Below are 17,381 nucleotides of genomic sequence, written 5' to 3' on the forward strand. Positions count from 1 at the left end.
GCCCACTCCCAACTCCTAAAGTATCTCCACTTCCAACTCCTTGAATTAACTAATATAAATAGCTTAGTATGTGTTTTCACATGCTTTGTCCTTGCCTGTACAAATATATATGCATATATCCTCATTTATATATATTTTGTGTTTTGGTCAATTTGCTTCCAAAAGCATGACAAAAACCTGTGTTTTTCAAAGTATGTTCCTGGGACTAGTATCATCATCCTTGTCATATGACTGCTAAATATGCAAATTCTCAGGCCGCACCGATGAGCTACCAGATCAGAAACCTGGGGTAGGGCCCAGCAGCAGTCTGGTTCAACAAGACCTCCAGAGGACTCGCTGTACCCTAAAGTGACAGACGTAACCGGGCAGCTTTATTTCACACTTGCTGTATCATGACGAACATCCCTGCAAGTCAAGACAGTGGATAAAACCAAAAAAAAAAACCCAAAAAACCAACTTTCTTTTTTTATGCATACATACACAAAATTGTATATAAACAAGATCATTTGTTAGTATTTTGAAGTTTCTCATGATAGCCTTTGTAAAACTTAACTTTCCCTCCTTCCCCCACATCCCCTCCTCCCACTCAAGCAACTAGTGTCAACTTAGCATATGCTATTCTGTGCTTTTCTCCATGCTCATATAGCATATAAAACACATGTTTGTGGGATATGTCTTTTTAGGTTGTTTGCTCTTAGAAAAATGGGATTATATTATATATCTACTGCTTTGCTTTTCTGTTTTTTTATTCAAAAATACCTCATGAAACTGTTTTTAAGTTAATGTTATAGTTCATTTTTTGTAACGGCTGCATAATATTTCATGTACCAACACACCGTGATTTATTCAACTATCCAAATGTTGCTAGCACCAGGAAAAAGCTGCAATAAATAACCTTGTAACATATATTCATTTACTTTGAAGTTTTTACATATATGGAATCTGATTCCTAGGACAGGACTGCTAGGTTGAAAGGTGGGAATTTTTCTCATGTTAACTGATGTCTCCATTGACATCCCCCAAAAAGGATTTAGATTTTACATTTCCACCAATTGTGCCTGGCAAAGGACTTTCTTCTCACGAGCCTTAGGGAATCACTTGTTCAACTTTTTGCTAGTCTTACAGGAGCAAAGTGGTAACAGATTTTTCCTCTCCTGTCTGTTTAATTGCTATTTTAAAAAGTAGACACATTGCAAATTATGTGACAAGGGACAAGTTTGACAGCATGGTTTTGGTCATTAATTCTACTTCAGTGGAGTTCTCTAGAACTCATTTCTTAAGGGAGTAATATTTTCCTCTTTCAAGCACCATGAAAGTGGGCCCTTGTTAAATTTTTCTTTAGAGAAATCTAGAAATCTAGACTTATCTCTTTTCTGTGACCTGAAACTCAGACAGCAAGTATATCCTGTCTTGCTCACAGTTACCCTGTTTCTCCCCGGTTCTCCCTAGGCCTGTGTTTTCAGCACGCTTCATTCTGTTTTCTCTTTCTCCACCCACCCTCTTGTTTATTCTAGAACTCCAAAATTCAGTTTTTAAAATCACTTTTAAATAGGCTTGGAAAATAGGATGCACTCTGTTGATGAAATCACTCATAGTGTAAGTCTGTGGTGGTAATACTTAAAGTCTTTAGCAGATGAGGTCTGTTGCTGTCCTCTTGCTGGGAATTGTATGGCCTCATTGATCAAGCTATCACTTGTACAGACTAGAGGATGGGGAACCCCAGTTTTTAAAACTGGATACCTCTTCTAGACCACGCTTCTTCCTATCTCACTCCCTCCTCTGCAGCCCGCATCTACTAGCAGAGGGAAGCCCTTGGGCACAGACAAAGCCTCAGAGAGCTCCGGGGACTCTGGCTTTACTCTTAGAGTCCAGGAGTCCAGGGGCCATCTTGACTTCCCTGGGATTTTCTGAGAGGGATGTCTCTCATGAAACAAGGCTCTGGAGGCATGTGAGCCCAGCAGCAGTTCCATGTGCCAAAGAGACTTGCTGAACTCTTGGGTTCTGGAAGTGGGTACTTGGAGTCCATCAAGAGCTTGACAAGACTGGAGTCCCATGGAATGCTTCCTTGGATGTGTCCACTGTCCAGTTGGTTCTTCTACCTGTCTCCGTCCTAGCAAGAGAGCTGTCCTAGGGACCCATCAAAGGAGGGAAATAAGACAATGAAGATATCACAGATGTAGGGATCTGAGAAGTGATTTACATAATAACATATGTTTGATTGTTTAGACTTTATGTAATAGTCATGTAATGGGCTTCCCAGGTGGTACAGTGGTAAAGAATCTGCCATTGCGGGAGGCACAAGAGACGCAGGTTCAATCCCTGAGTCAAGAAGATCCCCTGGAGTAGAAAATGGCAACCCACTCCAGTATTCTTGCCTGGAAAATTCCATGGACAAAGGAGCCTGGTAAACTCCAGTCCCTGGAGTCAGATACGACTGAGAGGCTGAGCACACACACACACACACAATAGTGATGTAATGTAGTTCTAGGTCTGAAGGTGTGTTATTTTTCCCTCCACCAAAATGCAGCATCTAGACCAGCTTATGAATCTTCCACTGGATTCCGTGAAGATGGAGCCTTGTTATAATAAAGTCAACCTGCTTCAGGAGCACCTTCAGGATCTCAAGAGCCGCTTTAGGTTCCCCCACATCGATCTGGTGGTCCAGAGGACGCAAAACTACATGCAAGAGGTAGGGGCGGGGGGTCATCCGTGGTGGAAGAGGATGGGGCCGCAGAGAATCAGGCGCGGCAAATGAGACAGGTGTGCTGGCGTGGCTGGGGAGACGGGGCCCGTTTCTTTAGTCATCATGTTGCGTGATGACGTGTTTTGTCCTGTTCCAGCTGGCTTCATTTTTTCCATGTTGATGAGCATCATAGAGAAGAAATGTCTCAGGGAAATAGAGTAGCATTAATTGATAATTACTTGACTTGTCAAGTCAGTGCTATTAATGTTGGCTTTATGTTGGAATCATCTGGGTCGCTTTTAAGAAATACTGATGTCTGGGCCACACTCCCAGTGATTTTGATATATATTTTTTGTAATTAAAAAAACTTCTCCCACTCTCTTTCCTCCTGTATTTAATATGCAGCCAGAATGGAGAACCACTAGCTTGAATCAATTCCCTAGTCTAGTTAAATCAGTCAATCAATCTCAGTTTTAAATTTGGATTTCTTCATAGATTCCTTTTTCCTTCCCATAAAGAACTTTTTCTTTAGGAACTGAGATGAATAGCACAAATTCGTTCCATATTCTAACGCTTTCTAAATGAAGGAAGGGTGTGATTACTGAAGGCGTTAAAGTACAATTCTACTTTGCAAGTATTCCTGGGGAGCTTCCTGCGGGCTGGACATTGTGCCAGACCCCACTGCAGGGAGCTGGTAGTGAGATAGATTCTTAGATAAATTCACTATGCCGTTGAAAGTGCTCAGAGGAAGCTATTGTGTTGGATACTTTCAGATCATAGGCTTGGGGAAGAAAGGAGATTTCTTTTTTTCCTTAAAAGTTATAGGCAGGAATAAGTGGCACATTTTATTTATTATCTAACCTCTGAATTGTGAAGGATTAAAGATGAATGAGGAGCAAAATTGGCCAGCGGCTTAACTGAAGTTCTTTTGACAGCACTGCTCTAAGGTGAAATGGATATAGGCATAAGCGCAGAGAATAAGAAATCTGAACCACTTCCATTTCCTAACCCGTGAGTGTGACAGTCACGGGCTCCACTGAGCCTTGACCCTGTCTCCTTCCCCAGCCCGGCAGAGAAAGGGAGAGAGGTAGGGTGGGAGGGTGAAAAGTGGAGTGAGAGATGTGCTGGGGTGGTTTACATCCATCTGAAAGGAGAGGTGCAGAGCTAAGGAGCCAAAAAAATAATTGGAGAAGCCTCCCGCCTCATTTCATTTAAGCCCTGGCTGCAGGGGATGGGAATGACCACAGGAAATGATGATATCCCCCATCCCATGGTCTTGGGTTTTCCGTTGCGGGGTGGAAGGAGAGATGAGAAGAAAAGATACATACCTGTGCACATGCATGTATACATACAGGTACAGGTGTGTGTGTTTCCCAGCCTCCTACTGACCGCACTGTGGTTGTGGGCTTATGCATTTCACAGACCACACAGTGGAATGAGGACTTGTTGCCCTGGGTCACTCCCAGGGTAGTGACCATCTCTGATGGTCATGCCCTCCTTTCTCTCTAAGCTGACTTAGACCTGAGGGTGGCGATCCCAGCTTCTGACTGCACTGTTTCTGTGCTCCTTTGGTTTCTAGCTGATGGAGAACGCAGTATTCACTTTTGAGCAGTTGCTTTCTCCACATCTCCAAGGAGAGGCCTCCAAAACCACAGTCGCCATTGAGAAGGTTAAGCTCCGAGTCTTAAAGGTAAAATTGTTGTCTCACTTGCGGGAAGCATGAAGCAAGAACGTGACTCATTTCTTTTGTTAAGCGGAAAATATCAAGTTCTCTCTTTGACTTGCCTGCTCTTTTCAAAATATTGCCTGGCCTCTTCTTCCTGATAACCAGTGACAATCATCTAGCGGCAGTTCCCCTTCGACTGTCGTGCCTATTCTGCCATCTAGTGGCTACTTTAGGGACCACAGGTCCTCGGCATCATTGGTCACCAGTGACATGTCTTAGGCTTATTTACGTAGCAATTGGACTTGATATTGACTGTCCACTATAAGCAAAGAATTGTGAGAGGTAGTGCATGGAATATGAAAATATGAAAGACACACTCTCTTCAGAGTTTGCAGTACAGTAAAGCCCAATTAAATTAACAGTTTTTAGAAAACTCAAAATCTCATGGCAAAGGAGCTACTTCAAGGAAAGGACAGCTGCTGTGTGAAATTGTTTTAAATGTGCTTCATGCATAAGTGTATATCAAAATAGTTGTAATAATAGGAGCTTGCATATACATAGGGCATATCTTTAAGCTGTTTAGAAAAACTTATCCTGTTTCATTTGATCCTCACAAGAACTTGACTTACATAAGCTTAACAGGCTACATGAGCTTTGAGCTAAAACTATCCCTAAACGTAGTCCACTAATTTTTTATGACCCACTTTCCCTAAGCAGAGCTCTGGAATGGAAGATCAAAGTTTCACAGAGCCTAGGAGGTGGTCCCTGAATTTCAGACCTGATCTTAATACCTCACAGGCAGTAAGAAACTCTGGCAGCTAAATCATTGAGATTAAAAGCAATAATTGCCATGGTAACACACAAAATAATGAACTTGCCATTGAGAAAGAAAAGATAGTATCAAGGTCAATGCCACCTCCCATGGCAACACAATTTTTACCTCTCAGGATAGTCCATCTCTTTTCTGGACACTTTAAACTACGAGAACATACTTCCCAATGCTAAGTCAAAGTTCTCACCACTGATAATTCTAGTTCTACCCTCTTTTCTCATGCCCTTCTTCCACATGGTAGTCTTTGGTTGTTTGAAGAGAGCTATGATTTTACCCCACGTTATCTCTGGCATGAATCTCTGTAACCATTCTTTGTTTTCCTGACCGTTCTGCACACACCCCTGTGACTATGCTCCAGCCTGTCTGTGCCCTTTCCATGAACCCCCTTTAAAATCAAACCCTGGTCTCTAGACTTGGCTGTTCCATGTGTCAATAAGACATCATCTTTCCTATTCTAGATATTGATCTTCTTTGTTGAACATACCACAGTGCTAATGTAGCTGTGAGCCAGACACTCTCTTCTTTGGCAGAAATCATTACAACCTACCAATCCTGCTTTCAGGATGTAGAGTGAAGGAAGGAGATGATCATGGCTCCCATGCACCAACCCAGGACAGGGGTGGTGAAGTTTTAACCCATCCCCTCGTTTTGTCTTCAACTTTATAATAACGCTCTGCTTTGATCTTACCTCAGTTTTCGTATCTGTAAGAGGGGAGGCTAAGATGGGCCATGATCAGTCATAACCTCTACCTGGAATGTGAGAGAACCGCACAGAAAGGTCTCTGAAACTTTGGAACACCACCTGGGTCCTCAGAAATTAGGACGGGAGGGCAGGGGTCGGGGGGGGAGACGAAGAGAGTTGCTGAGTTTTTTGTTTACGCACAAGTTAACAGGTTGTGATGTTGTATTTAGCATATGTTTCTGTCTCTGTACCGACAGCAATATGATTACGACAGCAGCACCATCCGGAAGAGGATATTTCAAGAGGCGCTGGTTCAAATCACGCTGCCCACCCTGCAGAAGGCTCTGGCATCTGTGTGCAAACCAGTAAGGGATGGGTTACTCCAGAACCTGCTTTTGTTGCCTATGAAGTTCAAGTAAATTTTTTTGGTCATGATGCACTTACAAGCAGTAGATGACCAGGGAGGGGTCGACACACTTATCCTGTGAGTGGTCAGGTGGCAAATATTTTAGGCTTCAGGGCCATACTACTTCTGTTGCAATCACACAGTTCTGCCGTGATAGCACAAGTGCAGCCATAGATGACCCATAAATGAGTGTGCAGTCTGTGTTCCAGTTAAACTTTATTTACAAAGACAAGCAGCTGTCTGGATTTGCCAACCCTTGGATAAGACAGAATCTCGAAAGGTAATGATCTGAGTTTGAACCAAGTTAAGGGTTGTAATAGAGTGCCTAAGGAGTGCTTCTCATTATGGTGTGACCTCCCCCCACCCACCCACCATAGGCCCAACACAGCCTCTGAAACTTGACCACTTCATCCCGGAAAAGACCTTAAGTCACACAATTTCAGAAGGATATTTATAATTTCAGTAATATTAGATTACTGAAATCAATGAAACTAAAACCATCTAAAGCTTCTACGAACACTAGGCAACCAGTGACTGCCGTGCTTGTGAAGATGTGACTAGGTCTGTAGAGCAGGGTCATAGGTGAACCAACTAAGGAGGCCAGGTCAAGACCTGGGTTCAAGTCCCAGCTCCTCCACATGTCAGCTCTGGGGCTTGGGCAAGACCCTCTTCCTCTCTCTTGGCCTAAATTTCATCTAGAAAATGGAGGTAATACTTTGCAGTATCCTTCTTAAGACTGAGAAGACCAGGGTGACATGGTGAACATTTGATGAGTGCTTGCCACATGCTCAGCACTTTGTATGGACTGTCTTGTTGATCCTCGTGACAACCCTGTGAGGAGGTACTGTTTATGTCCTCATTGCACAAATGAGGAAACCTGAGGGGGTGTTAAGTAATGGGACCAAGGTCACAGAGCTCGAATCCACCAGAGTTTGAACTCAGCTCACATTCATCGATAACATGGGATGCACTCAATAAATGGTATTTACTGCTACTTTTTCTGCTGCTTCATGACATGATCTACAAGCTGGAACATTCGCAAGGCTGGCTCCCTCTTGGCACAAATGATAAAGAGCTTTTTAGAATTTAAAAAGGGCTTTTTGCAGCTTAGAGAGTCTCTAAACATTGGAACATTAAAGTCCATTGCATGAGTTATTTTACTGCAGAAATTTCCTTGATCCTTTTTATATTCTGTACATGTTGTTTTTCTTCAGAGAGCCAGAGGCATACCAAGTACCTGGCACTTATTTTTGAGGGTAAATTTCTTTCATAGAAAAGGTTTGATCAAGTCAGGGCAGTAAAGAATCAACCTATATGATTGTCTCCTGCCTATGTCATTTTCCATCTTATGGCTGGAAAAGTCTAGCCATTCAAAGGAATACTCAGTCCACCTTGGACATGTCTGCATGCAGACGTTCTGTATAGGGTATTTTTCTTTTCCAATCCCAAAAGCAATGTGGGGGCCTTGGAGCCACATCCTCCCAAGAGAGGAAAAGGGTAAAAACAGCCCCTCTCCCTGTCTGCTCCTCTCTCTCCAGCCATCCGCAGAGTTATACCAAATTTCTAAGAGGCGCTTGTGATTTTTAATCAAGAGAGACCAGTTTGGAGAGAAATTGAGGCCTGGCATTTTCAGTAATGAGGAATATTGTATCAGTATCAAGAAATTTAAAAACATCTGGATTTACAGAGTAGGTGAACTAGGGGAGCATCTGCTACAGGCAAAGATTCTTTTTTTTTCTTTTTTTTGCAAAGATTCTTTAGTTTAGTAAAGTGTGTTTTCCTTGGTTCAAAGATCTGTGGTACTTAAACCCAGGCTGCACATTAGAATTTCCTGGGGAGATTTTTTTTTTCAGTTCCAATATAACAGATCCAGGGAATTAATATGTGTCACATTTCAGTCAATTCAATATAGAAAACCTGTTTTGTAAAGTTGTGCACATCACAAGAGGATAAGTGTCCCTCGGAATGATTCTGTTCCACACAATTACTTAGCTGGTTGAAAGTTCAAAGGCCTGCTGTTTATTCAGCAGACATGTATGAGCATGATCCAGGCACGTGCCCAGCCAGTGCCCCTGTTTTGTCCCGGGCTTCCCAGCCTAGACACGGGACACAGGCGCAGAGCGCGCTTTGTGATGAGCACGGCAGGAGCTGTGTGGGAGGAGAGGTGGCCGAGTTCGGAAGAGGGTGCCCAACTCTGCCTACAGGGCCGGAGAGGACTTCCAGAGCCATGCTTTCGCCCAGTCCTGAGGGAGGAATAACAGGGAACTAAGGAGTGGAGATCAGTCCTGGGTGTTCATTGGAAGGACTGATGCTGAAGCTGAAACTCCAGTACTTTGGCCACCTCATGCGAAGAGTTGACTCATTGGAAAAGACCCTGATGCTGGGAGGGACTGGGGGCAGGAGGAGAAGGGAACGACAGAGGATGAGATGGCTGGATGGCATCACCAACTCATGGACATGAGTTTGAGTAAACTCCGGGAGTTGGTGATGGACAGGGAGGCCTAGGGTGCTGCGATTCATGGGGTTGCAAAGCGTCGGACACGACTGAGTGACTGACTGAAGGAGTGGAAGATCACGTGGGGAGATGAGCGGTGGCATAGACACAAACCTCGTTTTGCAGAGGAGGAGAGAGGCGCGGGGCCGTGAGCTGGCTTGCCCAGGGTCCCCCAGCCAGTCCAGGGCGGTGTGCAGTCCCTGAGCAGTGCTCTGCCCACGTGGCACTTATCTATGCGTCAGTCTTGTCTCACAGACCCTCTCAGGGTCCTGGAAGCTCATGTCTCTTTCATCCTGTGGCTTTCCCTAGCATGGGTAGAGAGGGGTCCCATTATTACCCACTGGGATCCAGACCTGGGCTACAGATCCCCCTGTCCTGGCTCTGAGAGTCTGAATGAGGAGGCTTCTGATGGCCTGCTGTAAATCTCCTCCCTCCAGGCAAAAGCCATTGAATCCCACTGCTGAGACCCTGGGTCTCTAAGAACCAGGTGTCAGGAGTCCTCATCCTGCACTATCAGGTGCAAGGATTATGGAGTTAATCATGAGGATATGACTTGGCTCATTTTGATCCCTTCCTTGACCTTGTACTGATAACAGGCAAGCCACGTGGAGACACTTGGAAAGCAAGAAGTGTTAAAGGATTTTGTGTGATGCCTGGATTGTCTTAGAATCAAGGAGTCCCAGGGCCAGTTGGAGGGAAAGAAGAGAATGTTTCTCAAGAGCCTGTGACTAGGGATTCTCCACACCTGAAAATGGGACGCATCCTAAGAGTTAAACATACATCTACTCTAGAACCCAGCAATCTCACTTCTAGGTATACACTCAAGATAAGTAAGCCCTAAATCCACAAAATCATACACAAGACTATCAATAGCAATTATGTTCATAACAGTCAATATCCATCAGTAGGAATATAGATAAACAGTTTTAGCTTGTCCATATAATGAGTGCCACTTATCAATAAAAAAGAATGAACTACTGATACATGCAGCAACATGGATGAATCTCCAAAAACAAACATAAAAAAAGAGTACAGAATTCCATTTACATAAAGTTAAATAACAAGAAAAACTAATCTCATGTGATAGACACAACATCAGAGCTTAATCTCTTGGTGAGTAGTCTAGACTGGAAAAAGGTATAGCGGTGATGGAAATGTTCACCTTGATCTGGGTTATGGTTATCTGAGTATATTTATATATTTAAAGTCGTTGAGCTCTACTTTTAAAACATGTGCATTTTTCTTGGTATATCTTACACCTTAGTAAAGTACTGTTGGCATTAAAAAAGAAGAAAAAGAAGGAAATGTCCAGACCCACCCACAAGGCCTTGAAATCATCCGGGTCTCTGGTGTCTGCCCCCTCAAAGGGCATAGAGCGTGAACCCAGTCCAGGGCATGGTGTCTGGGGGAAAGGAAGCAGGTGACCAGTGCTTCACACTCCAAGGGGGAACAAGAGGGACAGCTGTCCTCTCCAGAGCTCCTCTGCAAACTGGTGTCTCATGTGTTGTCCCCTTTATCTTCTTATCTCTCCTTCTCCAGGAGCTTCAGAAATATGAGCAGTACATCTTTGCCGATCACACCAATATGATCCATGTTGAAAATGTCTATGAGGAGATTTTATATCAGATCCTCCTAGATGAAAGTCTGAAAGGTATGGAAGGTTTCCCTGGTGCTGGAGAAAGCTCTAGATAGAGGGGCATAGCCGTGATGGGGACCAAGGCTAGCTAGGTTTTGTGAACAGGAATGAAAGGGGAAGAGGAAATTGACACCAAGAGCTGGGGAGACAGAGGACAAGGGATGGAAGAAGCAAGGGTCGCTGACCTCCTTCTGACCGCTTCTTCTGGAGCAGTCGCAATTTGGCTCACACTCCACTGGCCCGTTAGATATTATTTCGCTTTTAATCCAAATAAGAACTCTGTGAACTGGGAATTTTAAGCTTCATTTTTCAGATGAGAAAACTAAGGTTAGAGAGATTAACCTAGGGTGTCTCAAGAACAGCTGGCCTCCTCCGGCTGTTCCAGACAGAACAAAGGAAAAAGAGCTCTTCTTGGCCACAGGCTTACAACGCCTCCCCAGCCTGGAGCAGGTGATTCAGCAGCGGAGCTTCCCAGCTGCTCTGCCTTCTCAGCACATTCCTCACCTCCCCTCAGCCAGACAGAATTTACTGGGCTATGACTCCGTCCTTGGCGAGTCCCACTAGGACTCTGGCTCCCAGTATACCGTGGAATCAGGCCCTGCTCGGGATAGGAGTGTAGATAGGAAAACTTTGATAGAAATACACAGGAGAGGGCTGTCTCTGAAACTATAGGCTTGAAACATATCTGGTCTCCACAAAGAAAGCTGGCCAAGCACAAGCCCCAGGTCAAAGTAGCTCATCCAATGAGAGAAGGAATACAGAGATGTTGTCTCAGCATCTGCACAGGAAAACGGGCTCAGTCAAGGCCACTGCCAGGCCACCACAGCACCTTTGGGTGAATTAGAAAAAAGCGCTCTTCCTCCAGACGGCGGACTGCTGTCTGTCAAAAAATTCTCACGATATACTGGTTTGGTTCAAGCAGGACATGCTATTGCAGCCTGCTGGAAAATCACTCTGCTGAATACGCAGATCTGTGATGTGAATGGTATCCCCTTGGGTGGGAAATTGCTGGGCACTCTACAACCTACACAGCCAGAGGTAGAGGCTGATTGTCAAAAACGTCAGCTGCTGGTTGTCATTATTTTTTAAAATTAACTTTTATTGGAGGATGGTTGCTTTTCAGTGTTGGGTTAGTTCCTACCGTACAGCAAAATGAATCAGCCGTACATTGACACATGTTCCCTCCCTTTTAGAGTTCCTTCCCGTTCAGGTCACCACAGCACCATAAGTAGAATTCCTTGTGCCGTGCAGTACAGATGGCCAACAAACACAAGATAAGATGCTCAATTGTTATGTTAATTATGCTAATTATTAGAGACCTGCAAATCAAAACTACAATGAGGTATCACCTCACTCTGACCTGAATGGGCATAGTCAAAAAACCTACAAACAATAAATTTTGGACAGCATATGGAGGAAATGCCTGTTACTGATTTTACTCCTCTTGGGGCCTCTAGGAATTAGTGGGATGGACAGAGGCCTTTAGTTTGGGCACTGCAGTTTATAAGGCTCTCTCTGCAGGCTCAGTACTAAGGACCCATTACACATTCAGGACTGTTCTGACTGTGAAAGCGGGGAATATAAGGGCCTGTCCTGCCCTAAAGGAGTGTCAGTCGAAGTAGACACACTGCAACCACACATGCTAGCAGCTAATGAGAATGGTGGGGCCTCCAAGGGTGATACCAAAGATGCTAGTCGATTTGACCTCCTTGAAAGCCAAGGCCATGTTTTATTCATTCATCTTTGGATTCTTAGGGCCTGTCCCATAGTTGACGTCCAGTAAAAGTGTGCTGTTTGAATAAATGAGTGAGTGAAGGAATGAATGAGTGACCATTACAGAGGTTCAGGGTTTGGAGTGAGTCTGTAGGCTCTGGTCATCAGGGAAGGCTTCCTGAAAGAGGGTTAGAAGTAAGCTGGAATTTGAAATTGGGAAATTCAGACAGAAAAGCTGAGAGGGGAGTTGAGCTTCTGGATAAAATCAGAAATTCCAGTTTAGCCAGGGCAAGGTTTTAACATTATGTTTTGCTTTCTGGTATCTCTCAGTGATAAAGGAGGCTGCTATCCTGAAGAAACACAATTTGTTTGAAGACAACATGGCCTTGCCCAGTGAAAGCGTGTCCAGCCTCACTGATCTAAAAACTCCTGTGGGGTCAAACCAGGCCAGCCCCGCCAGGAGAGCCTCGGCCATTCTGCCCGGAGTTTCAGAGAGTGAGATCCTGAATAATGAGGTGTTCCAGGAGGCAGGGGAGATGAAACAGCCAGAGGCCCCTAGTCCATTGGCCAGAGAGGAAGGCCTTTCCCTCCCTGTGTCCAACCCTCCCCCAGATGGGGACAGGCAGGTCATCGATTCAAGTATAGATGGCCCGGTTGTGAATCTGGTGGCTACAGAGGTGCCAGCAGGCGCCCTGGGCACACACTTGTCACAGCTGGAGTTGGAGGAGACTCCTGAGGACCGAGAACCCACCCAGGAAGACGCAGAACCCACCTCTGCCGCAGGCTCCTTGAAGGAGCTCAGAAATTTGCTGACGGTGACCGTCGAAGTGCCAGAGGAGTCCGCTGTGCTCGAGGTTGAGAAAGATACACATGAGGAGACCCTTGTTCCCCAAGATATTGAAAAAGAAGAGGAAGCAACCCAAATCGACACAGAGGCCAGTCAAGCGTCTGCCTCGGGTCAGGACAACTGTGAAGAAAGTGAAGTCAGTGAGGGGGAGGCCCATGGTCCAGCTCCCAAGGCCGAGGCCAGCGGGGTGGAGCCGGGAGGATTTCCAGACATTCAGCCAGCCGGCGGGGGGCTCAGTGAGGGGGCTTTGGGCCCAGACCCCACAGAAGAGCCAGGAGAGGCAGGAGAGTCCGCTGAGAGCAAGCTCACAGGGGGTGCTTCCGGACTGGGCGCCCTGGAAGGAGGAGAGCCCGTGTGCTCTGTGGAGGCTGAGGCTGCGCCCCTAGAAGCTTGCATGGTCCGTTCTGACCCCGTCAGCCCCAGGGAAAGCCAGATTTCTGTGGAAGAAGAGGCGGTGGGCGGGAGCTGCAGCACAGCCCAGCCTGCCACTAGCGAGGATGCCCAGGAGAGGAAGGCCGACCCCGTTCCCCAGTGTCAGTGGGTGGCGGAGAACGACGTGAACCCCGACACCCTAGATACACAGAGAGAAGACCCCCCAGAGCCCCCTTCAGAGGAGTGAAAGGGACAACGTGGCCAAAGTCTTTCTTGGAACAAACTCAACCAAAAGGGGGAGGGGGGGTGCCTGCAAGTTGTTACCAAAAAAAAAACAAAACAAAAAAGGCATGGAATACTTCTTTAATTTGTATAACGAAGCCAGAGGGAGTTGCACACGGCAGGAGCACTGAGGCAGACCTTTGAGGATGGAACTGTCCTCCCATGAATTATGGCTTTAGCATTTTAATAGGAATTACAAAGGTAATGGAGTGTGTGGGGGATGAGAGGCAGCTGAGGGGCCCAGGGCGGGATGGGGCTGCGGGGAAGGCAGAGACAGCCGGGCACCCTGCACATTCTCTTCTAAGGCACTTTAAGGCTTCTTCATGTTCTGTGAGAATGCAAAGGTAGATCCTGTCAATCCAGCCTCACCGTTTGTCCAAAGCCAGGCTGCAGGAAAGGGAGATGGTGCGTGCCGGCGCCTCCCGCCTGCTGTGTGCGGCCCGCAGAGCCTGAGAGATCAGCCTGAGACATCCCAGGAAGGCTGAGCGGAAGCAGAGCAAGGCTGTGGTCTGGGGGGCTGGCTGGGCCTCTTACCAATGCCGCTATCAATTTCCTACTAATTAATCTTGTTAATTCTTATTAATGAATCACTTTTTGGAGAACATGAGATGAGGCAAGGAAATTTCTTTGGCATGTTTAAGGCTGAAAGCATTCCAAATTAGCCTTAGACAGTGCAGAGAAAGAGCTTAGCTAAATTATCAAGCATAAAGCCAACCAATTAAACATTATTTGAACAGCTATTCTACAATACATGCTGTGTTAGGCATAGTAACAAAAAAGAACAAAAGAAAAAAAAAAGATTAGGTGCTTGTCTAGCATAAATGAAAGGACCCAAAGGAATTTAATCTGAAAGAAAAAATATATATACTGATTTTCAAAACATGACAACTTACTTTCTTTCCATTGAAACAGTCCTGGTTTATTCCCAAGAGGGAATAAAGTGAATAAATGAATAAAAGAAGAAAGGAAAGAGGAAAGTAAAAGGGAGGAAGAAAGAGAGAAACCAAGTTATAGATCATTAAGTTCCAAAGATGTTACCAACAATGGAAATTATTTGCTCAGTTGTTCAGCAAATTGAGTCTCGTTATGTCCCAGGCACTCACACTGTGGTGAAAGAGGCTCTGTTCCTTTCTCCCAGAACTTGCTTTAATGGAAATAGATGGAAATACATTTTCTAAATGGATCATGACCTTTACCTGTGAGTGTTACAGGTGGAATGAACTTTCTTGCCAAAGATTAAAAAGATGTATTCTCTTGTCCTTCAGAAAAATACCAGATGATTTTCTAAAAGCTTTAGTCCCAGGTCTACATCTTGAAATTTCCTTCTACAAATTTTAGTATTAGATCACAACATATTGTCCTAAGAGCTGTTTTGCTAATCATCAGCAAGTAGTTAATATCAGTTTTTTTTTTTTTTTAAGAATTTGTCCATAGTTTGACCATTTAACCAGGAATTAAAATATCTCTCTCTCCATCTCCCTATGAAGAATTGCTTGGATTTCTGGGTCATAGGGGATGAAAAATAATCAGTATACTCTCATTTTGAATTGTTTCACCCTTGGCTCAGACAGTAAAGAATCTGCCTGCAATGCAGGAGACCTGGGTTCAATCCCTGAGTCAGAAAGATCCCCTGGCCAAAAGAATAGCTACCCACTCCAGTATTCTTGCCTGGAGATCTAAACACTTGGCATGTTTAGATCCTCTCGTTATAGGTGGAAGGCAGAGGTCACTCCCCTCCCTGGTCCTTATCACGCGTATCCTTGCATTTGGCACAAAATATTGCAATTATGTTTACTTCCTGTCTCTTCCAGGGGCTCCTTCCTTCAAGGACAGACACTAGGGTTTAGTCACCCTGTGTACTTCCTACACATGCAGACTTGAATAATGGGCTCCTCGGCTTCTCAAGTCACTTTAATATCCCTAGTGCCTAACAAGGAACTGCTTGTGTCGGGCTCCTCAGGAAATGTGAGAACTGATCACCCACCACACCGCTGTGCTGGGGCTATTTGGGGCTTGCTGTCAGGCAAGGAGATATATTTTACTTGGGCTTTTTGCCCTTGGGAGTCTTCCCTTAAATCAAGTCCAAAGTCCAAAAGGCAACTGGCCAGATGGTCTGATGCGCTGCCCAGTGAGACCGAGAGCCAAAGGAGCAGTGCCCAGCCTCCCCAAGGACTGCCCTTCTCTCCGAGAGAATGGTGATCAGCAAGCAAGGAGGTCCTGGTGCAGGCTAAGCCCACGTAGAAGCTTCTAGCTTCCTCCCTTTTGCTCACCTCAGGGCTCCTGGCCCCGCTTGGAAAGCTGAGAGATTTTTCCAACCCTAAACGAGAGTAACTGTCACTTCGTTGGATGGATGAACGGCAGTGTCTACCCATCCGCAGGTAGAGGGGACCAGACATTAAGAGGAAGGATGGAGCTGAGAACGCAGAGAGTTTTTCTGTACATATTTCACAAGAGACACGTCCACTAGATTAAGGTTCCATTTGAAGATGGAACAGGAAATTAAAGTGCATTAAAATTTCCTTATTTGTTTTACATGTTGAGTGGAATAGTTTCCTATTACTGGGAGTTTCTCTTGCTTTTGATACAGACTTGTCTAGATTGCTTCAGTGGTTTCCAGGTTGGAGCAAGGTTATTGTGATTTAAGTAAGCAGCAGGAAAAGCCTCTGAAGGCTGCTCAGGGGCTCTCTCCTGTGGACAAATTTCTTTGAAATGCATAAAACCTCAAGACATGTTTTTTGGCAAAAGTTCCATGACTAGTTTTGTTTTATTGATCTTTCACAAAGGAAGAATATTTTCCTTAAAAAAGAATTCACTTGTCAGTTTTTCCTTTGCAGCTTAGAGCAGAGTCAGTAGTGTCTTGCATTATTCAGAGTAAACTCATTTCAAAAACAAATGCATTTTGGAGACAACAAGGAAAAGATTCCAGCTTGTTCAAAATTTTTAGAAAGAGACCGAGTATGAAGAATTATGGGTCTTCATGCACCATCTTCTGTATTTTACTACAGAGAATCTCAAGTCTGGTTTCATAACCTTCAGATTAGAGCTAGTGATTTCAAAGGGTTCCACGATTCTCTCAGATTTCTTTATAAAAAGTGCTAAATGACGTATGCTAACCTAGCAAGTTTAATTTGGGGAAGAGAAAGACATCACTGACTAAAATAAATAATACAGTTTCACTCGCTGAAAAAGTCGGTTACATGTACCTTCTTTACCGTAAACAAGTGGGTTTTACAATTCGCTTCTGAAGTCTGCAACCTCAGTAAGGAAATCTACACTGTGGATTGGTTTTTCTGATCACTATATAAAGCAAATAAACTTAAACCACTTTGTAATCACATATTTACCCTGCCAAGTGCCTATATTGCAATAAAATGTTTGTCCTTGAAAAAGTGTCCAGACATCATATTTATTTGGAGTGGGGCTGTTTTCATCTTTTAAGCAAATGTCATACTTGAGCTGGGAGGAACTCCTCAGAGATAGAAAAGTGAGTCAGTGTAGTACGGAATTTTACTTTTCTGCCATCAGGAAGGAATCCACAGGGAAGTCATTTAATGTCAGTTGTAATCATGCTTTTAAAATGCATATGCTAATTTCTGTGGGAATCGGATTAGGTCTATAATACAGCAATGGGCAATTACTCTTGATGTAATTGAATTGCTGTTCAAACAAATTTGTTTTCAGTGGGCAACGCTGAGCAATATATCCATTCTTTCTGTAATTATAAACAAAGCAATATTTACTCACCAGTATCCACAGTTGCTCATTCAT

General features: G+C 44.5%; 1 protein-coding gene across 1 annotated transcript in view; it reads left to right on the plus strand.

Moving 5' to 3' along the window:
- NIBAN1 (niban apoptosis regulator 1) overlaps positions 1 to 17,002 on the plus strand; it is a 171,444-nt gene extending 154,442 nt beyond the window's left edge. The window contains exons 10-14 of the mRNA XM_043484731.1: positions 2,528 to 2,689; positions 4,263 to 4,373; positions 6,121 to 6,228; positions 10,303 to 10,414; positions 12,443 to 17,002. Coding sequence (XP_043340666.1) covers positions 2,528 to 2,689; positions 4,263 to 4,373; positions 6,121 to 6,228; positions 10,303 to 10,414; positions 12,443 to 13,578 — 1,629 coding nt within the window. The 3' untranslated portion in view covers positions 13,579 to 17,002. The remainder of the gene's footprint in view (positions 1 to 2,527; positions 2,690 to 4,262; positions 4,374 to 6,120; positions 6,229 to 10,302; positions 10,415 to 12,442) is intronic.
- The last annotated feature ends 379 nt before the right edge of the window (positions 17,003 to 17,381 follow it).

The sequence above is a fragment of the Cervus canadensis genome, chromosome 13 (assembly GCF_019320065.1).
Source record: "Cervus canadensis isolate Bull #8, Minnesota chromosome 13, ASM1932006v1, whole genome shotgun sequence".
Classification (NCBI taxonomy): Eukaryota; Metazoa; Chordata; class Mammalia; order Artiodactyla; family Cervidae; genus Cervus; species Cervus canadensis.